Consider the following 21,582-nt stretch of genomic DNA (forward strand, 5'->3'; position numbering starts at 1 on the left):
TTGCGATTTAAGAATACATGGATCTTCCATCTAGCACGTGTAAATGTTTTCTTGGAGACTGTAAACTCGACCCAGTTGCTAAAAACCCCGGAGATGCTAACAGAAATACTAATATAAAGGACATGATCTCACTGCCGTCAATGTTGTCTACAACCCTGGTTAGAGTCATGGGTTGTTTTTACATAGACGATCTTTGTACTGGAGTAACGGCATTGGTCAATGAAACTACCCAGGGGCGGGGATTTCCGGCAGGCTCGTGTGGCCACAGTGCAGAGTGGGCGTTTAATCCGTCTTCTTCCCCATCTCATACATGACTTCACGATTAACGTTACACAAGTTGTGAAATTTCCAGTCGCTGCCGGCCGACGAAGATGACGGAAAGCTCTGCGAACAAGCTGCTAAACGGAGACGCCTGTCACCGGACCTCTAATGGTAGAAAACCGAGCAAAAATGGCTTCGTGAAGAACCACTGCCTGTTTCAACAGCCACAGAAGTATCGCCGCCCCAGGGAGAAGGTAAGGCCCAACCGTCAACTGCTCGGTAGGGGAGGGCCATAAACAAGCACTGCTGTGTTTGGCACTGTGTGTAGTTAACTAGTTTAAATTAAGAAAAAAATGTTGGCTCATGAGTTATTCATTTATTTTTTCCGTGTAGGTATTGCGGCTCTAATTTCTTGTCTTTTAGTTGTTTTATTAGCAGGAAGATGAAAAGTGTAAGCTTACGCCATGTGACGGCATCCTAACGTCAAATCTCGACTAAACTATGCAACATTAATCTAATTAGTTTATTTTATTCAGATTATACACCGGCCTACGTATCTTAATGTCCCACCCCAGTGTTTTGTCCTAATGCGACATGTTTCAGGCTAGCTGTTGCCAAATGCTACACTGAATTTCATTTCATATACTTAAACTCTAATCACATGGCTTAAGAACTGTTTATTATTATTATTATTATTATTCCCATTAAGGCTTAAAACGCAAATTTAGTTTGTAACCACTTGTGTTGTTGTTGCGTTTTAAACTTATTGTTTGGTGGTACATGCCACCTGATCCGGGAGGATTGTAGTGGTGACTTTTTGTGTAACCTTACACCCTGTTGTTTCTGTGCTCCTGAGTGAGTGTGTATGTAGGTGTGTGGGTGAAGTTAGACTGGTTTCTGTTTACAATGATGAAGAGGACCAGGGGCCTGTTGTGTTGTTACCACAGGAGCTGTCTGTCTGTCTCCTGGGAGTGGAGGGCAGGCATGCTTCCACATGACCCTTTAGCGGGAGAGGAATGTCTCCAGGCCATGAAGGGTGTGGTCCCTCCTGGGGTGGTATGAAAAGCACAGAAAACACAGTGTATGTGTGTAGGGGTGGAGGTGGGGTACACACATGCCTTTGTTTTTCTTCAGTTGTTTAGGTTCAACACAGGAGAAATCTAAAAACCATACAGAACCATGTATACTGAAAGTAATGCACTAGCTCTCATACTTGAGCATATCACATTCCAGACTTGCGACAGCATTCAGCTGCAGTGCTGCTGATTTCAACATATAGTGGATTTATACAATTAGGTCCAGATGCTGTTGCTGTCACCAATTAGATTCTCATGCATATTTTCTCTCCATCCTCCAAGAAGTTGGAACAGCTACAGTTTACATCACTACTAGTAATGCTGTCAGATTTTGGCCTGATAGGGAATATGCATCATTAAACTTCCCTAATACTAAGGTCTAGTATTTGAAGCCACAAGACAAATTTAAGGCATTACATTTTTACCAGGGATGAGTTTTGTATCTGTCAGATGAACTACACTATTTTTTTATTCATTTACGTCAAAAACAGAGATTGGGCTAACATTAATGATACTGTGCACAGTATTTACCAATATGCAAACATTAGGAATGATTACAATTACTGTTAACACAAAAAGTGGCATCATGTCATCCTATGAGCTCTGATGGCTCTTTATACGGCAACTGAAATTGGCATTAGATGCACATAGGCCTATGTTTGCGAAAATAACCCAGGTCTGGAGGAACTCTGCCATCAGTTTTTCTGAAACCAGCTAGTCAGAATGGGACTGTGTTCCATCTGTCAACTCCACACAGGACAAGTACAGTATTTAGACCATTTAAGCCCTGGTGTCAGTCACAGACCGATAATGAATTTCCTTGTGGGTCTGGGTCAGCTGAAAAAATTGATCTTTCTTTATCAGAGATCCATATAGGGATCGGCCATAATCCCTATATGGACAATGTAGGAAATGGTTAGAGGCAGGATTTCTATGAGCAGGCAGGAATAAATGATCTCACTAACAGCTTTCAGCTGGGATGGTAGTGTCAATAATCGCTTAGTACAAATGAGCCATGCATTGAATTGACAATTAACAGGGAGAGGACTTACTTTCACTCTGTTTTAGGCTTATTGTGAAACATCCACCATGTGCAAGCTTTTATTATTGTGTATGCAGTGTAATATGACCATCTTCTCTGTAGCTGCAGAGCAAGCATGAGAAAGAGCAGGTACCCTGAGTGTGTTGGTTGGATTCTCTTCTTGGGAGAGTGGTTGTGCTGTCCAGCTATAAAGGAATGGCACAGGCCTAGCTCTTCTCAGTCTCTGTTTGTCCACACATATAAAATATTAAGCAAACATGACGTCAGGAAAATTGGATTTAGCTGCTGTGGTTGGCATCAGTATGCAACAGTGTCTTTGAGTGGTGTACTTAGATGTGAATGTGTTTTTCGGGCAGCTCACAAACCATGGCTACTGGATTGCTGGTCTTCCAAAGCATTTTCTTTTTAACTTATAGAGAGACACTGCAGTGCTCTACTGTTCCCTGGCTCAGAGCTATTTCTTGGAGAAGCATGACTGGTCACATGAGGTATAGTTGCTAAGCTGCAGGACAGAGCCTGTAATGAGCGACCGCCCTCATTTGTTTAGTGTTGGGTTTGTAGACAGCCAGTCCACAGTCCAGCATGAAATTATGCTAGTACTTTTTTAGTTTTTGTGGCATTCCTCCAGCATGTGACCACCTTTGTACGGGCCCATAATTCAAGATCAATATTGCTATTCATAAAACTCAATGAATTAGAACCCTGGGTTGATGTCCATTTTACAGCTCACTGGTCCATGGGGGCCCGGGCGTACTAAAGTCTCCATGAATAAACGTGCTTATGGAGCCTTTATTAGGTTTTTAACTCTCCTTCCAAGAAAAATACAATTTTAACAAATCACCCCTGCTGTCATTTAGTCTGCCCAGCTTTTACTGGTTTGGTCTGGTCTGCTTTCTATCACAGTTTATTGGGCTGCCTAATGTGGCAGATTTAATAAGTAAACAGACTTGAAGCGTAGATAAACCATTACCTTTTATCGGAGAAACCACCAGCCATTGGAATGGCTTATTTGAACAAAAAGTAGTATGAGTTGGGTAACATTTATACTCATAAATCTGTTTCTTGGACTCAGATTTGTTTGTAAAAATCGGTCTTTGTTTATAGTATCACACAACCTGTGCTACAATTTTTACTTTTCAATTGAAATTATAACTTGTAGAGACATATAATTGCAACTTCTTTTACTTTATTCTACCACAGAACCAAAATGTCACATACAACTCCAGCCTGTACAAGAAGCCCTTTGTGGAATCGTTTGAGGAGACTCCTCTACTGGTGGCCGTGCTCACCTACATGGGCTACGGCATCCTCACCATCTTTGGCTACCTCCGAGACTTCCTCCGCCACTGGAACATCGAGAAGTGTCACGTGGCCCGGGAGAGAGAGGAGCAAAAGGTACATTAGTATTTACATTACAGCTTTTTGAATGCAAATGATTATCAAAAACAAACAAGACTGCCAAGACTAAGACTAAGTTTCTGTATGTGGCATTGCCCACAAACTCCAATATACATTTCTTTTAATAGTAAATTAAATATCATCCCTCTCTTTCCCATTTCTTCTGCAGGATTTTGTCCCACTCTATCAGGACTTTGAGAACTTTTACACCAGGAACTTATACATGAGGATCCGAGACAACTGGAACCGACCAATCTGTAGTGTCCCTGGTGCCAAGATGGACCTGGTTGAGAGAGTTTCCCATGACTACAATTGGACTTTTGAGTAAGTTGCTGTGTTGTGGCTGTGAGTGTCTGTTATTCCATGTCTGTATGTGCACAGGCTTAATTTAGAATCAATGTGTTGTCCATGAAGCTTATTCCTTCCCCACAGGTGGGAGTCTGTGCCTCTGATCCTTAGTTCAACCAGAAGCTCAGTACTTTAAGTCATTGACCTTGTACTTCTGATAATAAGAGTGATGTAAGCCATGATTCAAATGGTTATGTTGAAAGCGCTAGTACCTGTCACATGGCACTGAATAGAAGCTTTGAATAGAAAAAATAGAAACACAAAGCAGCCCGAAACACACAATTCTACAAATCACAACAGTAGTAGGCCAAGTATAATTTAGTATCAATCCAATTGAGACAGCTCAAGATTCAAATGAGTGGCACTTATTTGATTTGATTTTGTCTCATTAACTTCATTTTATTCCTAATTGTAACCCCAAGAAAATCGAGAACACCTTAACTCCTACAGTACGCACAAGAACTACTTGAGTTCTTTTGTATTTAAGACACAAATATTCAGTAATATACCAACACATTTATGTCAATGTGTGATTGTTAGCAGGACTAATAAATAAAGTTAGGAACGTGCATTAATATCTCTGTGGACAAACTGCCCTGAGAAGTGAAGGTTGTCATATTTTTCCTATTTATCTCACTGATATGTGTTACACTGGTATGTGTATAATGTACACAGTCTTTTTGGTCTGTACTTGCCTTTGCTAGCTCAGTTCCCTTGGGACAATAAACTATTGTATATTATCACAGTGCTTGATAACTGTGGCGGTTAGGACAACATTGAGCAGGAAACTGTTGCCAAGCAACCAGTGCAGACAAGGTTACCCTGTTGAATGAAATTATTTCTATTAACCTAGAGTCAGGGTACCAGTTCTGTTTCTGACTCTCTCTGTCTCTGTCTCTTTCAGTCACACAGGTAAAGTGGTGAAAGATGTCATCAACATGGGTTCATACAACTACCTCGGCTTTGCTGAGAAAACTGGGGCGTGTGCTGATGCTGCTATTGAAGCCACACAAAAGTACGGAGTTGGAGTGGGAAGCACTCGCTGTGAAATGGGTAAGGGTAAAAAATATAAGATTTGGTTTTTAAGCAGCTGCCATGATTTGTAAACATTGAATAGTGCTTTCAGTGTAAAATTAAACTCTAAATCCAAGATGAATCAAATGGACTTCCTAAAAACCTCACTTGATAGTTTCACGGCTGCTCCCACTTTTGTTTGTTGCTCTTTTACAATACAGGCTGAAGTGGAAACTGAAAGATTGAGTTTGAAATATGATAACACATTTCTAACACAAAGTCCTTTTCAGTTTGCAGCAGCTTCAGTTTGACCTGAGCAGCTACTGCTTAGTTTGTCACATTAATTTGTTTTATCTTTAGAAAAAAGAAAAACTGTGTTAGTGGTGTATTTAGTAAAAGGAAAGTGAACTGACTTCACAGGTGTGTGTTTAACAGGAATAAGAAAACAAGTGTGACTTAACACTGCCTGCTACAGTACAGTAATGGGGAGTTGTTAAACTGAGATGATGTCATTTCCAGGGAACCTGGACATCCATGAGGAGATGGAGCAGTTGGTTGCCAGGTTCCTGGGTGTTGAGTCATCCATGGCTTTTGGCATGGGCTTCGCAACCAACTCCATGAACATTCCTGCTCTCACTGGGAAGGTATGGAATTTCATTCACTTCCGCTGTTTTTTGTTCTCCCTGCAGCAGCCTACTCTTGATTTGATTGCTTTTTAATATTCTTTGTTACTTGATGGTCACAGTGGCCCTTGTGCCCATAGTATAATTGTAAGCAAGCAACACATTTACTGTTCAGGAAAAACACTGTTTCCTGTGTAAAGTGAAAATATTTTCAGATGTACAGCCAAGCTCGAAGAGTTCAGGCTGTTGCACAACACATTAGTTTCCGGCCGGAGCTTTCAAAACATTGTGAGTGCTGGAGGTCAGAGAGTGATATTTGGCTAGTCCAAGTCTCTGTTGTACTAACCCCAACAAATCACACAGACCAGTCCTTACTTGTGTCCTTGTGTGCTCTTTTCTTTCATAGCCAATGCTGCTTGAACAGGAAGTAGAAAACTGAGCTGACGGGCATGTGTACCTTGCAAGTCAAAGAACACATTTCCTCAGGAGTGAAAAACAAAAATGTAGATGGACAGAGAGAAACATACAGTAAGACAGTAAAGATCTGAGGCACTGCCCTTGTTATAAGGGCTTATAAATTCTTAACTGTACTTGTCACATTTCTGCTTACTCACATCCTTATGTTATGGCATAATTGTGTGTTGTGTAACAAGCTAATTTATTTACTGGCCAAAGAGGAAACAGTGTGACCTGTGTGAATGTTTAGATGTGTTGACTTGATATGTATCATAGAATGGGGGGAAAAAAAAAATTCCCATCCTGGAATTATATTTTCTTGCTTACGGTGAAAGTATTTGCTTTTTTAGGGAAGCTTATGAGAAAAATCATGTTTGTTTTTAACAGGTTATTATAACTTTTGGTGAAGTATTTAGTAATTAATATATTAGGTGGTGTACTGATTTTGTCACTGGTGTCACATTCTGCTACAACTTGGATTTTGCAATACCATCATAACCATGATCAACACACACACACACACACACATTTTGGTTTTAGCACATACACGAGGGAGCTCTACTTCCTGAAACACCCAGTGTGTCACATCCACAGGTTACTTACATGCAGTAGACTCATTCGACTTAATGCGGTGCTGTGTGATGCATGCTGGACTTAAAATGATGCATACTGGGTAGAAATTTTGTGTGACTTTTACCGGTGCTGCAGAATGTCACCATGTCACATGACATTAGAACTTTTGGGAGCAAGGCAGCTGCAGTTAAAAGTAATAATGAGTATGAAAGGTTCATGTGAACAGCTTAACCTGCAGAAACCTGGATCATTGGCTGTACTGCATCTATGTTCCAGAGACTTCAGTTCTGTCTGGGTTAGAAAGTCATTGTTCAACACTGAAAACTCCTGCATGTCAACTCCTGGTGTATTAGAATTTTGCGAGCGAAGCTCTAAAGAAGGAATAGTATTTGACTTTGGCTAATTAGGGACTGCCACTCTTGCAATGTAGGAATCAGATCACCAGATAAAAAAAAAAATCAAAACTCTGCAACATTAGTTCAAAAAGATAAACTCTGCACTTTCTTTCTTTTTTTGTTTCAGGGTTGTCTTATCCTGAGTGATGAGCTGAATCATGCATCGCTGGTACTGGGAGCTCGTCTGTCGGGCTCCACAATTCGGGTCTTCAAACACAACAGTAGGTGACCTCCAATAATAAGCACCTTTCAAAAGATCAGTCAGATAGAATTTTGACTTAGATTACACCCAAAGCACTCACAAACGCAGAACACATAGGATTAAATTGGCTATAATGAGAAGTAAGTAGCTGTAATCTGCTTTACACAACAGGAAAGTTGATATATTTAAGATAGGTGTGTATATGTTGCAGCAAATTACTTCATTCAATGCAAATTGTCTTTACTACAATTGTTCACTTAACTTTATTTCTGCAGTTCTACCTTACTTCACCACTGTTTTATCTTTCTCTCATTTACTATATTGAATCACAATAGTAATCACAACAGTAGTCACTATGGGTGTGGTGTGGTGTGATTTATTAATATATTTTATGGTTCAAGACAAACACACACAGGTATATGTATACACACAGTCACCAGAGATCCTGACTCACCCAAGCTAACAGTCAGCAACCAGGAACTGGGCAGGCCGACTGCTAAGGAAACACTTGATGCTTCAAAGGGTTGCAATCATAAAATATTGACACTCATCCATTACTTCACGAAAGCTCTCATATTACTTTAGAGGAATAAGATCTGTCCTTGGCTGACAAACCCATCTCTCTTTGGCTCAGAAATTTCTTTTTCTCACTCTCAGTTGGTTAATAAGTAACTTAAAACTTGTGTGAGAAAGTGTGTTCAATTCGGAAACTCTTTTGTATTGTAGACATGCAAAGCCTGGAGAAGCTGCTGAGAGATGCTATTGTACACGGCCAGCCGAGAACGCACCGACCGTGGAAAAAAATCCTCATTGTGGTGGAGGGCATATACAGGTATACACAATAATTTTTGTATTTCTCTCACACTTTTGCATAGTACTAAACTTACCCCTTACACACACAAACATACGGGCTTGAAAATTGCCTGAGCCAGAGAACCCACCATCATAAACCTTAAGCTAACTTATCTAATTAAGTTTTATTTTCTGCTTTATTGTTATTTCACTGTGGGTATTTTTATGCCACAGCTGTATCACACTACACTGTGTTTACTGCCTGTTACTTGACACCCACAGTTCTCTGGACTCATTAATCTTTATTTAGCTTTACTGGTAGTTAAATTGTCCTTTTTATTTGTACATTTGAGAAAACACAATATGGCACATTTCAATATACTAGTGTATAGTACTCACCCATGATGCATACTAGTAGTAGAACTGTAACTTGTTAAAGAGATTGTGGTGTCACAATGCAAAGCTATTGATTTACTAAGCCTCCCACGTCCAAGGCTTCTTTTATGGGTTAGCAGCAAACTCCTCCCCAGTAAAAATCTGAGGCACCTTTTATAAGATAAGTGAAGCAATATTTCAACAGATGAGAGTTCAATGTGAGAACAAATCTCTGCTGACTAAAACATACTATACAAAAATACCAATACCTAACACAGTTTTCTAAGTCACATCCTCAGATTACCCATGATGCCTTTATGATGGCAGCATTCCCCGATTTCACATTATTTAAATATAGAAAATAATGGTAATTTGGACATGTGCCCTCTCTCCTTTTAGGATAATGTATTCTTTGTGTACTTACTATTAAGGCAATCGATCCTGTTGATCAATATAGATCTCACTGAAGCTGCCTGACATAATCAATGCCCTTTACGAATGCAATGTTAATGGAGTTTCATGTCCACTGGGATTTTCAAAGCAAATGCTTCAACTTCTAAAATAAACAGTGTTTACACACACATTAACACCCACACTGTTGTCAGCAGTCTTTCGTAGGGTCAACTGCTCACACGCTCAGCCACACCGCAGCTTTCTGATTTCAAGGGTAGATTGTGTTTCTCAGTCAGCCAAACATTGGTCTATTCTAACCAGAAAGATAATGTCACATTGAAATAAACTGTAGTACAATTAAGTAGAGTGGCTTCAGAAAGTACTTGGACCTTGTTGCTTTTTGTACACTTTCTTTTGTTGTACATTGAACTGTAAATTGATATAACTGCCATTTTTGCCCATCAATCTACACTCCTAGTGACATGGTGAAAATGTTTTTTCTTCAACTGAAATCACTCATTTACAAAAGTATTCAGATCCTCAGTTTTGTAGTGTAGATACTCCTTCATCAGCAGTTGTGTCTCTACAAGCTTTGCACACCTGGATTTGGGCAATTTATCCCATCCTTCCTGACAGATCCTTTCAAACCCTGTGAGATTGGATGGAAAGCGGCTGTGGACTGCCATCTTCAGGTCTCTCCACAGATGTTCTGTACGATTTAAGTCTGGGCTTTGGCTGGGCCACTCAGGGCCAGTCACAGACTTGTCCTGAAAACACAAAAAAAAAAATAATTAAATCTACAACACAAAGAGAAGGGGTCTGAATACTTTATGATGCCACTGTACTTAAGAATGACTTGTGAAACTTTACATTTTTTTTTTTTAACATCATTGTGGTTTTTTTTCCTTAAGTATGGAGGGGTCCATAGTACGTCTGCCAGAGGTCATTGCTCTGAAGAAACGCTACAAGGCTTATCTGTACCTGGATGAGGCCCACAGTATCGGGGCCCTGGGACCTAATGGTAGGGGAGTGGTAGACTACTTTGGCCTGGATCCCAAAGACGTAGACATCATGATGGGAACATTCACCAAGAGCTTCGGTGCTGCCGGGGGATACATTGGAGGCAAAAAGGTTGGTGAACCTGTTGAACAGGTAAAATTAAGGTGACATCAGACATGTGTTGTAAGGGGAATAGTAGCTGGAGCACTTAGTCATCCTCTTTAGAAACATGAGCAATTTCCCAGACTGCTGAAACCCAGCACGTTGTGTGTCATTCAGTTTTGGTGTTGCTCAACACTGTTTACCAGCAATAGGAAATTTAGCTTCCCAGTTTTCTGAAAAGGATCTGATTCAGTGTAAACTCTCATTTTCAGTTGGAGTAGAACTGAAAACAAGTCTGTTATTTTGTGCTACTTCATTTGGCCAAGGTAAAGACAAATCTACAAGCACAAAGCAAGGAAACACATACCAGATGGAACTACATCTTAGGCAACTGTTCAAAAACAGAAATGACTGAACAGTTTTCACACATTTTTCAGAAAAATGAATATTTCTCATGCCCAGAATTCCCAGCAGATGGCGCATTGACTGAAATATTGTTTCTTTAACAATGAGCAAACCCTTGTCCTAAACATTCAAACTAGTTCAGTTACAGCATTTTGATTAAAACATTTGTACGTATTGTGTTCGTGTTCTTACCGGCCAACAAAAGAGTTAACTTTTATGTAATTTCTTTGTCAGGAGCTGATCGACTATCTGCGGTGCCACTCTCACAGCGCCCTGTATGCTACCTCCATGTCCCCTCCTGTGGCCCAGCAGATAATCACTTCTATGAAAATCATCATGGGAGAGGATGGGACCACACTGGGTAGGAGCCAGAAAGTTATACTAATCACTTAAAAGTACATCTGTGGTGATTGCCATCACCTTCTTATCATTTGTATTCATCCAATTGGAGATTTTACTGTGCCTGGTGGTGTTATATGTGACCACAAGATGGCAGTATACACCTGTTACTCAGATTTTCTTCATTCCTGCAAACTTGAGGTCTGTAGCTGAAGTATTCGATTTCTTTCAACTAACATCACCTTTGCCAGCTTTTGTTCTTTGGCTCTTTCATACTTTGTCTGCCTGTTTACCTCTGACGTATTTTATTTCCAGCCAACTGATAAAGGCAAACTGGTAATTATTTACCAGTAAATAAAGGTGTGTTACACAGCCTTATCAAAGTGGACGACATGTGTAAACCCATTTTAGGTATGATTTTCATGCCACGTGTGTCCATGCCCTTCATACATCTACGAGCACATCATGTCATTTGGAATGTTAAGTTGGAAGGAAAGTCCATTAATAGTCACTTCCTGTTGTAGAATGTCACGTGATCATATTTTATTTTTCATGATGGCAGCAGTGACAGTGGGCGTTCTCTCTACATTAAACTGCATTGCTTTGGAAAAATATTGTTTATTTTCTAATATTTTGAGATGCTCACTTCAGATTTTGAGGATTTCTTTTGTTGGCTGAAGAGTTGCTCTTTAAAGTTGCAGGTGCTTTTTTTTCCCACTAACCATTTTGATGATGGTGAGATAAAACCTGCAGTATAGTCGGGTTTCATGTTTCATGTGGATATGCATATTTGAAGGTCTCCCTGTAGTCCTCCACAGCAGTTTCCTCCTGTCTTTATCTTTCAGGATGTGACTTTTTTTGGAACTGGTAGGTGGACAGTTCCTTGCTTCTCTCTGATTCCCGTCTAAAAGAAGGTCTTGAATTGGTGGTGTGCTGACTCCTCTACCATCTCACTTTATGGCTTTCAGATGTGTGTTTCATTGCATTTCTGTGCTTCTTTGCCTTCACGCTGGGTACAAAACAGCATGGTGCATAGGGCCTGAGATCTGTGGTGATCAAACTCTGTTGGACTCGTATCCTACACACACAAACAGATCACCAAGGCTTGTTTTTCTTTCAGGGGCGGCACCTCTTTAGTCTTTATGGGGCCTGATTGATGTAGCCTCCCTTAAAATGCTGATATAAGATCAGATTACCTTGCTCCCCAGTCATTCAATCATTAAGAACAGGAATAAACACCTAGAGTATCCTTTATAGTGTGGCCTTTCCACAATGTCATCAGCTCTTTCTCCAAACCGTTTCTGAGACGAGAAGGCCAGACTGGCTGACCTTGCAACATATCCCAGCTTGACATGTTTTCCTTGTAGAAGACTAACAATGACAGTCTGATTGGTTGCAGCCCTGTCACTGTTTGAAATTCAAGCCTTTGAAGATCCAGACACTGACATGAAGTTGAAGTGACAGTTGAGCTGCCTGCTAACGGTTTGTTGCTGCATTCAAGTTGCTAAGGGCGGCTGCTCATGGTTCCCGGCAGCGGCCTGTATCAAAATGGACATTTGTTGTTTGAAGCTTACATCAATCAGATATGTGGATGGTACATAAGGGTACAGGACGGGCAAAGCTTTCTTCAATTCGAAAAGAATGCTAAAGCGTTTGGAAAGCAAAATGTCTGAATATCATATACTACTGTTTTCTGCCAACTGATCACTCAGTGCTGAGAATAGCTTTGGATTCCTTGTCTGAGAAAAAATTATCTGGATAAATATAATGTCAGACTTTGTTGTGTCTCAGGAGTGCTTTGAAGCTGTGATGTTTTTGCTCCGTTATTCAGCAAAGCCAGGCAGATGTGTGTTGCTGTTGGCGCTTTGTGCCATACGGTTATTTGTCTAGTCAAGATGCTGTCTGTGGAAGCTCGGGTCGAGGATTCAGTGAGTGAATCCACACTGCGTGTCAGACTGACACGTGAGGATTGATGCCTGTGTAGCTTCAGCCCCTTGACCTCAGACTTAAAGAATCCTGGTTGTCTTCAAAGGCAAGTGGTGTAGCGCCGTCTCCAAATATGTGTATAACATGATAGAAGACAAGGCCTTTACTGGAGAGCTATCCTATAGATGTTTTGGAACAGGGGGGGTTAAATAAATACAGTTAGTTGTTGTTCTGAACTTTTAAAGACTAAATAGGGGAATACAGAAAACATCAATGGTGGAAAAGTTTGCAAAATGACATGCTGTTTCCTTTACTCAGCCTCTGAAGGAGAGCTGATAATGACATTTTATGAAGCTGTAGTTTAAAGGCTCTGCACACCCTCACAGGTGTTTTCACTCTGGCTGATTAGACCTCTGAACAGCGTGCCTGAAATTGTGAGAGGTCACCAGACTTCATGTACTAATGGCAATCACAAAAGTGAACATTGTCCCGTCCTAACAGGTGCAGTAAAACTAATAGAGTGAGGAGAATGTCAGTCAAGAAAAGTCTGTACAGGCTGATGAGGAGAGAGCTAATCAGGCAAATTAAGTGAGAACACCTGTGTGGGTGCACAAAGGGTGAGAAGGGGCTTTAATCAAAGCCAAGAGACGTTAATTGGTAAATACTCAAGGTTTTTTAATTGCAGCAGAAAAATGTTAAAAATAACACAAGCTTTGATAAATAAGTAAAATGTTTTAAGTATTATGATTGAGTCGACAGGATTTTCTTCATCAGTGAACAGTCTACAGTGTTCATTCATGGTGTTTGGCTACAGTTACAATAGAGTAAGACCTTAAATCTGTCCCTGAGTTGAAGTATAAGTCACCAGAGTAATTCAAACAGCTCACTTACCAACAAGCTTATGCCTGTGTTGTTGAATACAGGTCTAAAATACCACTCTGAGTATGATTCTCTGCCTTTTCCAGGTGCTGATCGCCTCAGGCAGCTATCAGAGAACACCACCTACTTCCGCAGGAAACTCCGCGAAATGGGCTTCATCATCTACGGCAACGATGATTCACCTGTGGTACCGATGATGCTCTACATGCCTGCCAAAATTGGGTATGCCTCCCCATGTTGTTTGGTATATAATCAATGCTTTTTAATATCTAGGATAAGTATGGTGGCTAATGAGAGGAATAGAATAGAATCTGAGTGAATGTGTGGAAAGCTGTTCATGATTTCTCACATTAAAGAAAACATCTTTAGGATGTGGTGATGGTAATGGAGAGACCATGAGTTAGACTTGCCAAGTGTTGCCCTGTGTCTAATGTTGCCATTGCCCTGCAGGGCATTTGGACGGGAGATGCTGAAGAGGAACATCGGCACAGTGGTAGTCGGCTTCCCGGCGACACCCATCATCGAGTCAAGGGCACGTTTCTGTGTTTCAGCTGCTCACACCAGAGAGATGCTCAACACAGTAAGTCTTCCAATAAATGCAGTCACTGTGCGAAACACAAAACAAATTGAAAATGCATGGGGTTTATGCATATTTATTTTAAATTATACATTGAGGCAAATGTCTTTTTTGGGGGTAAATCAATGCAAAAATCCAGGTTAAAATCAACTCAGAATATATATATATTTTTATCTTAAAAAAATTGACTGATGACATGTGACATCAGTAGCATCTCCATTTTTCCTTTCACTTTCTATTACCAGAAGTCTTTTTCAGAGGTCCTGGCAAAAAAGGATCCTTTTGCTCTCAACTGGTGTGTGGATAGTTTCCACTTGCAGGAGCAAAAGAACAGCTTTTATAGGGGTGGAAACTAAATCAACTTGAAAATCTAATTTAACTTGTTTGTTACTGTTTTTTATTTTATTTGTGTTTTTGATTAAACAATAAAAACATGTACAAAAACAATCTAATTATTCAATGCTGCCACTTCCAATCTACAACAGCCAAATTTATCATCCAAGATGTAAAGAGAAAGACACATTTGATCTCTGCTCTGTCTACTTCTCCTCTGGATCCAGTTGAGAGGATGTCGTTTATTGCTGAAGACTTAATTTATCCTCAACATGATATAAGAGTTTGTTTGGCTTCATGGGTGATCGTGGATCCAAGTACTCAGTAAGCTTTTCATAGCTGTTGATCAACCAGATCTGCCTGTCTGGCTGCTGACTGACAGCTTTGTGTGAGTGTGTCTCTGTTGAATAATAAAGGTTCCCAATATGTCCTTTATTATGAAGAAACTTGGAAGGCTAAGTTGTCTCTGAGTATTATAGTGTGGCTCAGACAGAGACTTTTATTTGAGCTGCTCTGTCTCTCCAAAGACACTTCATTCATCTTACTGAGGAGCATGTCAACACCGTTTGTAATAGTCCATTTAAAGGGCATCAGCCTGTCTTTGTAGAGCACTTCGAGGAGCCGCTTTTTCCGTCTTTGGAAAAGCCAGCTCTCGCTATTTCTCAAACCACTGAATCAGAAAAAAGGTCAGGAGGAAGGTAAATTGTTTCCAGGTGTCCTGCAGTGTTGCAATGCTGATACAGTCTCTTGTGGAAAGAAGTGGAGGAGTTTCTGTTCAGTTGTGGTTTATTCAGGGAGCCTTCTGTTCACCTTTTGCTTTCGAAGCCCCCTCTCCTTCACTTCTCTGACTGTAGAATAGCTAAAAATCCAAGTGTGATCAAGGTTTATCACTTCATCTATCACCTACAAAAGAAATCTCTTTTCAAGATGCGTTTTTTTTATTGTCTGGCTTCTCTGTCTCGCTATCTTCACTCATTCTGATTGATGTAAATAATGTCTCTTTGGATTCAGATTAATAGCATTGTTCCTCTTCCTGTTCCAGGCATTGGAGGCCATCAGTGAAGTGGGTGACCTGCTGCAGCTGAAGTACTCTAGACTTGAACAGCCCCTTCCCTCTCTGGTGTGGATGTCTGAGGAGAGCTTGCTGCAGGACTGAGCCACATCATCCCCTCCTCCCAGATCACCTTTCCTCCCTTACTTTACCTTTTCTTGTCTGATATCCCTTATTTTCCTCTGAGCCAATTTCTCCACCCCACGTCTTCATATCTCTTTGCATCGGACTCCCGAGGACTCACCAAAACCAAAGTCTTCACCCTGGTCCACTTGGTTTTAAAACCTGCACACTAGCATCGCTCATAAGCCTGCGTGCAGTTTGTGACCTGTCCAGCTTCTTCACCCCTAACAGGGAAGGACCAAAATTACCCACATCTTTTCTTTGTCTGTGCGTTCACAGCCTTTCAGTTTGTCCTAGCTTATTGTGACTACATCAGTCTAACGTCAAGTCTTATCCCTGTGTGCACATTAAATGTGTATCTTATTTGTGCAATAATAACAACAACGTGGAGTGTCTTTGTCAAACGGCCTAGAGCAAAGTAGACTGATTTTTGTCATGAGTTCATACTTGTGCACTTGGAGAAAAAGAAATCTGATCATAGCCGTTGCTATGATGCACTCAAAAGGAAAAAATTATATATGTAAATATTATTTATCCCGAAGTTGGTAAAACTGCCTTAGGGTAGCAACCCAAACCTCAAAGAGAGATACATTATTTCACAGGAGTAACATAAGCATGTGTTCTCCATATGTATTTATCTGATGGCTTTTTTCCTAATCACTTTTACTTGAATAGAGAGTATAGAATATTGGGTCCTTTCCCTCACCAAAGGATATATATATGTATAGATATATTTTCTACCTTTTCTCTTAAAATGCAAAGCAGATGTTCCAAACGAAAAAATTTAACGGGGGAAAAGAATCCCAGGGAGCAAGACTAAGGAATATTTTTTACTGCTTATTTTCTAGAAATATTTTTCAGCCTTATTTACTGTTTACACCTGCACTCAAAAACTTGAGCCCAGTGTCTTTAACATTTCTATAAGCTAATGAGCTACATATGTGATTGTTGTTTTTTTTTTTTTTTTTTTGGGTTCAGTCATTCTCACTCAAGTGCTTTCATGTGTTTCAGCGTCGACACCCATCTCTGAGCATGATGACACGCTGTAACTAGGATCTGTATGTATGACGATGCTGTGCCCACGTTTATCAGTGTAGAAGAAAAAAAAGGCCCCATACTTCAGCTTCTCTCATGTTACACTGATTTCTGGTGTCTGGTATAGCCTTAACTGAGAAAATCCTCAGCATGATGCTCCATTTTACCATGTTACTGGCCTGTTATTAGCATGAGTACATCACTGGCATGTCTGAGCAGCGTGGACCATATACACCTAACTCTTACACACATGCCCTAACAACCTAAAGACTTGCAAACACAAAAGACTAAGTCCAGAGTCATGAGAGAGGCCACATACTTTCACACCCTCCTCATCTCATCTTGTTACACATCTGGATCTGTATTCTTTCGCCCTGTATATCCTACTCCTCCTCCCGTCTTCCTCCCCCCTGGTTCTCTCTGATCCTGCTCTCTCTTCTCAGTAGTGGGGCTGTTCTGATCAAAGGCCCGATGGCTGATGGCATGCAGCGTGTTTAACAGGGAGACTGTATGGATGCAGCGGGGGACTCAGCCTGGTTTGGAGACTGCTTCTCTCCCCAGACAAACATCAATGACAAATCCACCCCTTTGGCAAAACACAGTGTCCTCCTTTCAAGTGACTGAAAAGAATGGATCCATTTTGGGCTACTGTCATTGCTACTATGTCTCGATGGTGACACACATTCAGGTTAGGGAGAGTGGATGGGGGCAGCAGGGGCTGAGGTGAGGGATAGGGATGGATTCCGGTAGACTTGGGGGGCAGGCTGGGAAGGCAGGCGATGTGGCAGCCCTGATTTATGTGCCCGCAGATATCAAAGGCCCTCTGCACTTGGCTGTTTCCAAACCATTACATAAGAGAACAATAAACTATGGCGCTCTTTGATCGCCATCTTTTGCAAATGGAAACGGACAACACAAATGCCATGCCTGTGTGGAATCGGGCTGAGGTTGTGGATGGGTGGGGACACCAAACAGCAGGGCAAACAGGTCCCAATATTTGGGAAAGAGGCCACTTCCACACAAACTCCTCCTCCTTCTTTCGCTGAGAGATGGGGGTAAAACCAAAAACAGGAAATTCCACATCAACACAATAAAAGAACCAATGTAAACAATCAGATGAATGACACTTGACCCCGGCTCCAGTGTGAGAGATGCCGAGGGTTTCGCCTTTTCTGGTTACATAAGCATCTCGTTACCCGGGCACTCCCGCTTTACTGAGTCTCCCCTCCTCCTTCTTCTTCTCTACAAATCTCCCCCTCTCTGTCCACCACTTTAGAGACACGCATCTAGCAGGTCACAGGCGAAGGTACAGAGTCACCAACTGCAGCCTTTTGGTGACTGAGAAGCACACTCTCACAAGCCGCAGTGAGATGTTTTTCCTCTACTAAATCATTCCCTTCATTTCTTCCCTGCCTCTTTTTCATCTCTGTCTCTTTTTGCTTTGACATCAGTCAGAGAGATGATGAGAGAGAGTCCCAATAGGGCATCCATGGGTGGCCACACAAGAAGGAGAGAGTTCAAAGGCAAAAACTGAACCCTGACACAAACACACACAAACAGACTTTGATATCCAAATACGTCCATGTGTAACACAAACATTCCTGTAGACACACACCACACACTGCACAGAGGGTGTGTGTGTGTGTGTGTGTGTGTGTGTGTGTGTGTGTTGTGTGTGTGTGTGTGTGTGTGTGTGTGTGTGTGTTAGGGAGTTTTAGATTTATTATAGCAGGGTGTTTGCCCAGTGATGGCAAACCTTACTATACATGGAAAGAAAAGTGGAACAAAAGAGAGCAACATGCACTGATCTGCTCATTTCAGCTCTCTTCATTGATTGAACCATTGATGGAGAGTAGTGTTGAATAAGCCAGTTTTACCGTTTTTTTCTCCAATATTCAAATTTTAATGAACAAAAGTGCACAATGTAAGGTAGAATGTGTCTTGTAAATGACACCAAATTACTAACCTAACTTATAATGTTATGTTCCCTCCTGGCCCTTAATTGCAGTGTGATTTGTACTTAATACAATTGTTCTAACTACAATTTGACATTTTATTAAGGTAATAAAAGCTACAGCACGATTTTTTTTTTAACTTTAATTGCAGTTTTTCTGTGATGATGTAGTTATTTTTAGTGTATTTGTAAATGGAACAGTTATACGGAAATACATTTTAACAAGCGTGTGCAAAGTTTCAAAGACGCATTAGCTAGTTTTCAAAAAATTTCAGCGGCAGGTGTGATTTAAAGACGTCGCAGCATTTTGAAACTTGTCTAACTTTCTAAGCTACGAAAAAAAAAAAAGCCAACACACAAGAAAATGTCAGAGGAGAACTTACCTTGTGGGCAACATTCTTTGTGTCTGGTAGGAAACCCCGTCCCCAAACTAAGGAGAAGTATTGACCAAAGCAGAAGCAGCATCTGAAATCTCCCCGCAACCTCTTGACGCATCTTCTCTTCTTCGGAGCTTCCTGTGAAGGTTTGTAAAAAGTACTTTGGATGCTTTTCTCAAACTGCTCTCTCTAAATTGGTGGGTTGGTTTGGAAGAAGCGCTTGTGTCCTCCTTGTCCTGCGTTTGTCAGCAATTTTGACTCGGGACAAATTAAGTTTTAGGCCTCGTCGGTGTCAAAGTGTCGCACTTTATGAAGATGCGCACCAGCGTCCTGAGGTATCCCGCGCGCTATCCATATCTGGCACCAGCGCCTCGCGCAGCAAACTGTCAGTCCGTATGGCGGGTCGAGCTCAGCGCGTCTCTTCCCATAAAATCACAGTTGGGAGAGCTTTAAGTACCAGAAAGAAGTCAGATACCCCACGCAGAATCTCTCCGTCCGCACCGGCGCTCGCTTATTCAACTACTTTAAACTGTGAGTCACTCCGTCGTGGGTGGGTGGGTGTTTTCTTCCAATTGACATCTGGAGCTCATAGTATGCTGTGCGTTTTGCTAGCTATCTGTCTGATGCATTAATCCATTATCCAGCTGAAGTTCATCCACCGGTTCGATTGCGTGTGTGTGTGTGTGTGTGTGTGTGTGTGTGTGTGTGTGTGTGTTTTGTGCGTGCGCGCGCGCGCGTGTGTGTGTCTGTGTGCCGCCCAGCCAACCGGTTTCGGTAAACTTGCCTTTGACGCACGCATTTAGAGGGTTGATGCTGAAGGAGTTGGGGGTGGGATGCTCATTGCTCACAGCTGTGTGGAGGGGGTGCGCTGGGCCACTGAGTTTCTTGATAAGGTACAAGGTTTAGTTTGCATGTAACCTACAAAAGGATGCAGAGGCAGCACACAGAGGACATTCACTTACTCATTGAGAAAAATACATTTAATCAAATAGTCAGTCTTGAAAACAAAACAAGTGAATCATTTCCCTTGTTCCTACAGTCTGCTGAATCACGTTTTTTCTATAGGCTTGTTTGCCATTTTCTAAACTCAAACAAATTATTATCTCACCCCACTGGCATACTGTTTCAGAGAAATACCATCAGAAGACCGTAGTGAATGACTGGCCGATGTGGAATGCTGTATAATGGCAGGATGTCAGTGACTTATCAGTCAAAAAGGCTCTACAGCATGTTTGTCATGAGCTTTTAAGATGTGACTAAAGTCTGTGTGTGCTGTAAATAAACACAAACCCATTCCAGAACTTGATACTAAGAAAGTGATTTAATCTTTGCAGCGCTTTGTTCCACCAGCATGGTCAACAAACATCATGGCTTTACAAACTCCTCTAAGTGGTTTATCTTCAACCCCAAAATACAACTCCAAGGGCAAAAGCAACTGATAAGTAAGTTTCCAATGTTCACTGCAGTTCAGTTCGCAGGTATTTGTGGTAGGTAGGCTGGAAAATGTCACATTACATCAAAGAGCTGCAAGCAAGTTTGCGTTTGAATAATCTCTCTAGACTTTAATTCCTCAGTTTCAGTGAGGGAAACCTGGCTGAGAGAAACCGTCACGTTGCTGTTTGCAATTACATTTTTGCCTCCATAGACAGAAATGCAGAGACTTAACATACTGCATGGTGCTGCAGACAGCTCAAGAGGAAACTCTGACAAGAAGAAATTCTTTATGTCAGGGCACATTTCTGAGGAGTGCAATTCCAGATCATAGTCATGTGTTTCCACCTTTTATATTACATTTATTAAAAGCAAATGCATCACTGAGTTGTTATTCAAGCCATTTTCTGTGAAAGAAAAAAAAAAACAAACACAATATTGGAATGACTCACACAAAAATGCGACTATGTCTAAAGGATGTACAGTTAAAAAGAGACCCCAAAAACCTTGGCAACCTGTGCTATAAAATGCCATAAACATCAACAAAAGCATCTCTAAACTTGTGTTGAATTGAGTCACTTTGATGACATGTGTAGGAATGGTCACATTGCCAGACAACTGCCAGCTTTCAGACTGGCTTCACCGACGCACCCTCCAATTCACATCAATAAAGTGACAGAACATAAACACACACATGAACACAATGTTTGACAGTGGCATGTATGCCATGTTTGGGGTGATCTCATACAGAAAAAAAAAAATTAGACAAAACATTAAAATAAAACAAACACTGAACAATAAAAGCAGGTTGATATGGAATGTAATTCCAGAAGATGATCACAGATGATAAATTATGAGAAAAAAAACTGACATTTGAAGCATATCTAAACAAATCTTGAAAGTTTCAGTGGCTACGTCATCTGTGCATTTAAAATGCCTGTCAGTAGTGCTGCACTGAAGTTAAGACGTGTGAGTAGTCCGTTAAAACACATACCTTCCACTGGACACACATTTGGAGCTGCCTTTCAGGTAATAATTAAGATTTTTGACAAACATAAGATAGCTGAAAATTGACAAATAAATAAAGCCGTCTGTACATCAGA

At 41.0% G+C, this 21,582-nt stretch overlaps 1 protein-coding gene across 1 annotated transcript; it reads left to right on the plus strand.

Annotated features, from left to right (window-relative positions):
• Nucleotides 1-275: 275 nt before the first annotated feature.
• Nucleotides 276-16,763, plus strand: LOC111235747 (serine palmitoyltransferase 2-like). Its single transcript, XM_022764276.1, has 12 exons — nt 276-515; nt 3,580-3,774; nt 3,947-4,101; nt 5,030-5,178; nt 5,659-5,783; nt 7,314-7,407; nt 8,115-8,220; nt 9,860-10,079; nt 10,689-10,815; nt 13,685-13,820; nt 14,049-14,178; nt 15,551-16,763. Exons 1-12 carry the CDS (start codon nt 372-374, stop codon nt 15,662-15,664), a joined length of 1,695 nt encoding a protein of 564 aa, XP_022619997.1. The 5' UTR covers nt 276-371; the 3' UTR covers nt 15,665-16,763.
• Nucleotides 16,764-21,582: the final 4,819 nt, after the last annotated feature.

The sequence above is a fragment of the Seriola dumerili genome, unplaced genomic scaffold, assembly GCF_002260705.1.
Source record: "Seriola dumerili isolate Sdu_G_001 unplaced genomic scaffold, Sdu_1.0 BDQW01000025.1, whole genome shotgun sequence".
Lineage (NCBI taxonomy): Eukaryota > Metazoa > Chordata > Actinopteri > Carangiformes > Carangidae > Seriola > Seriola dumerili.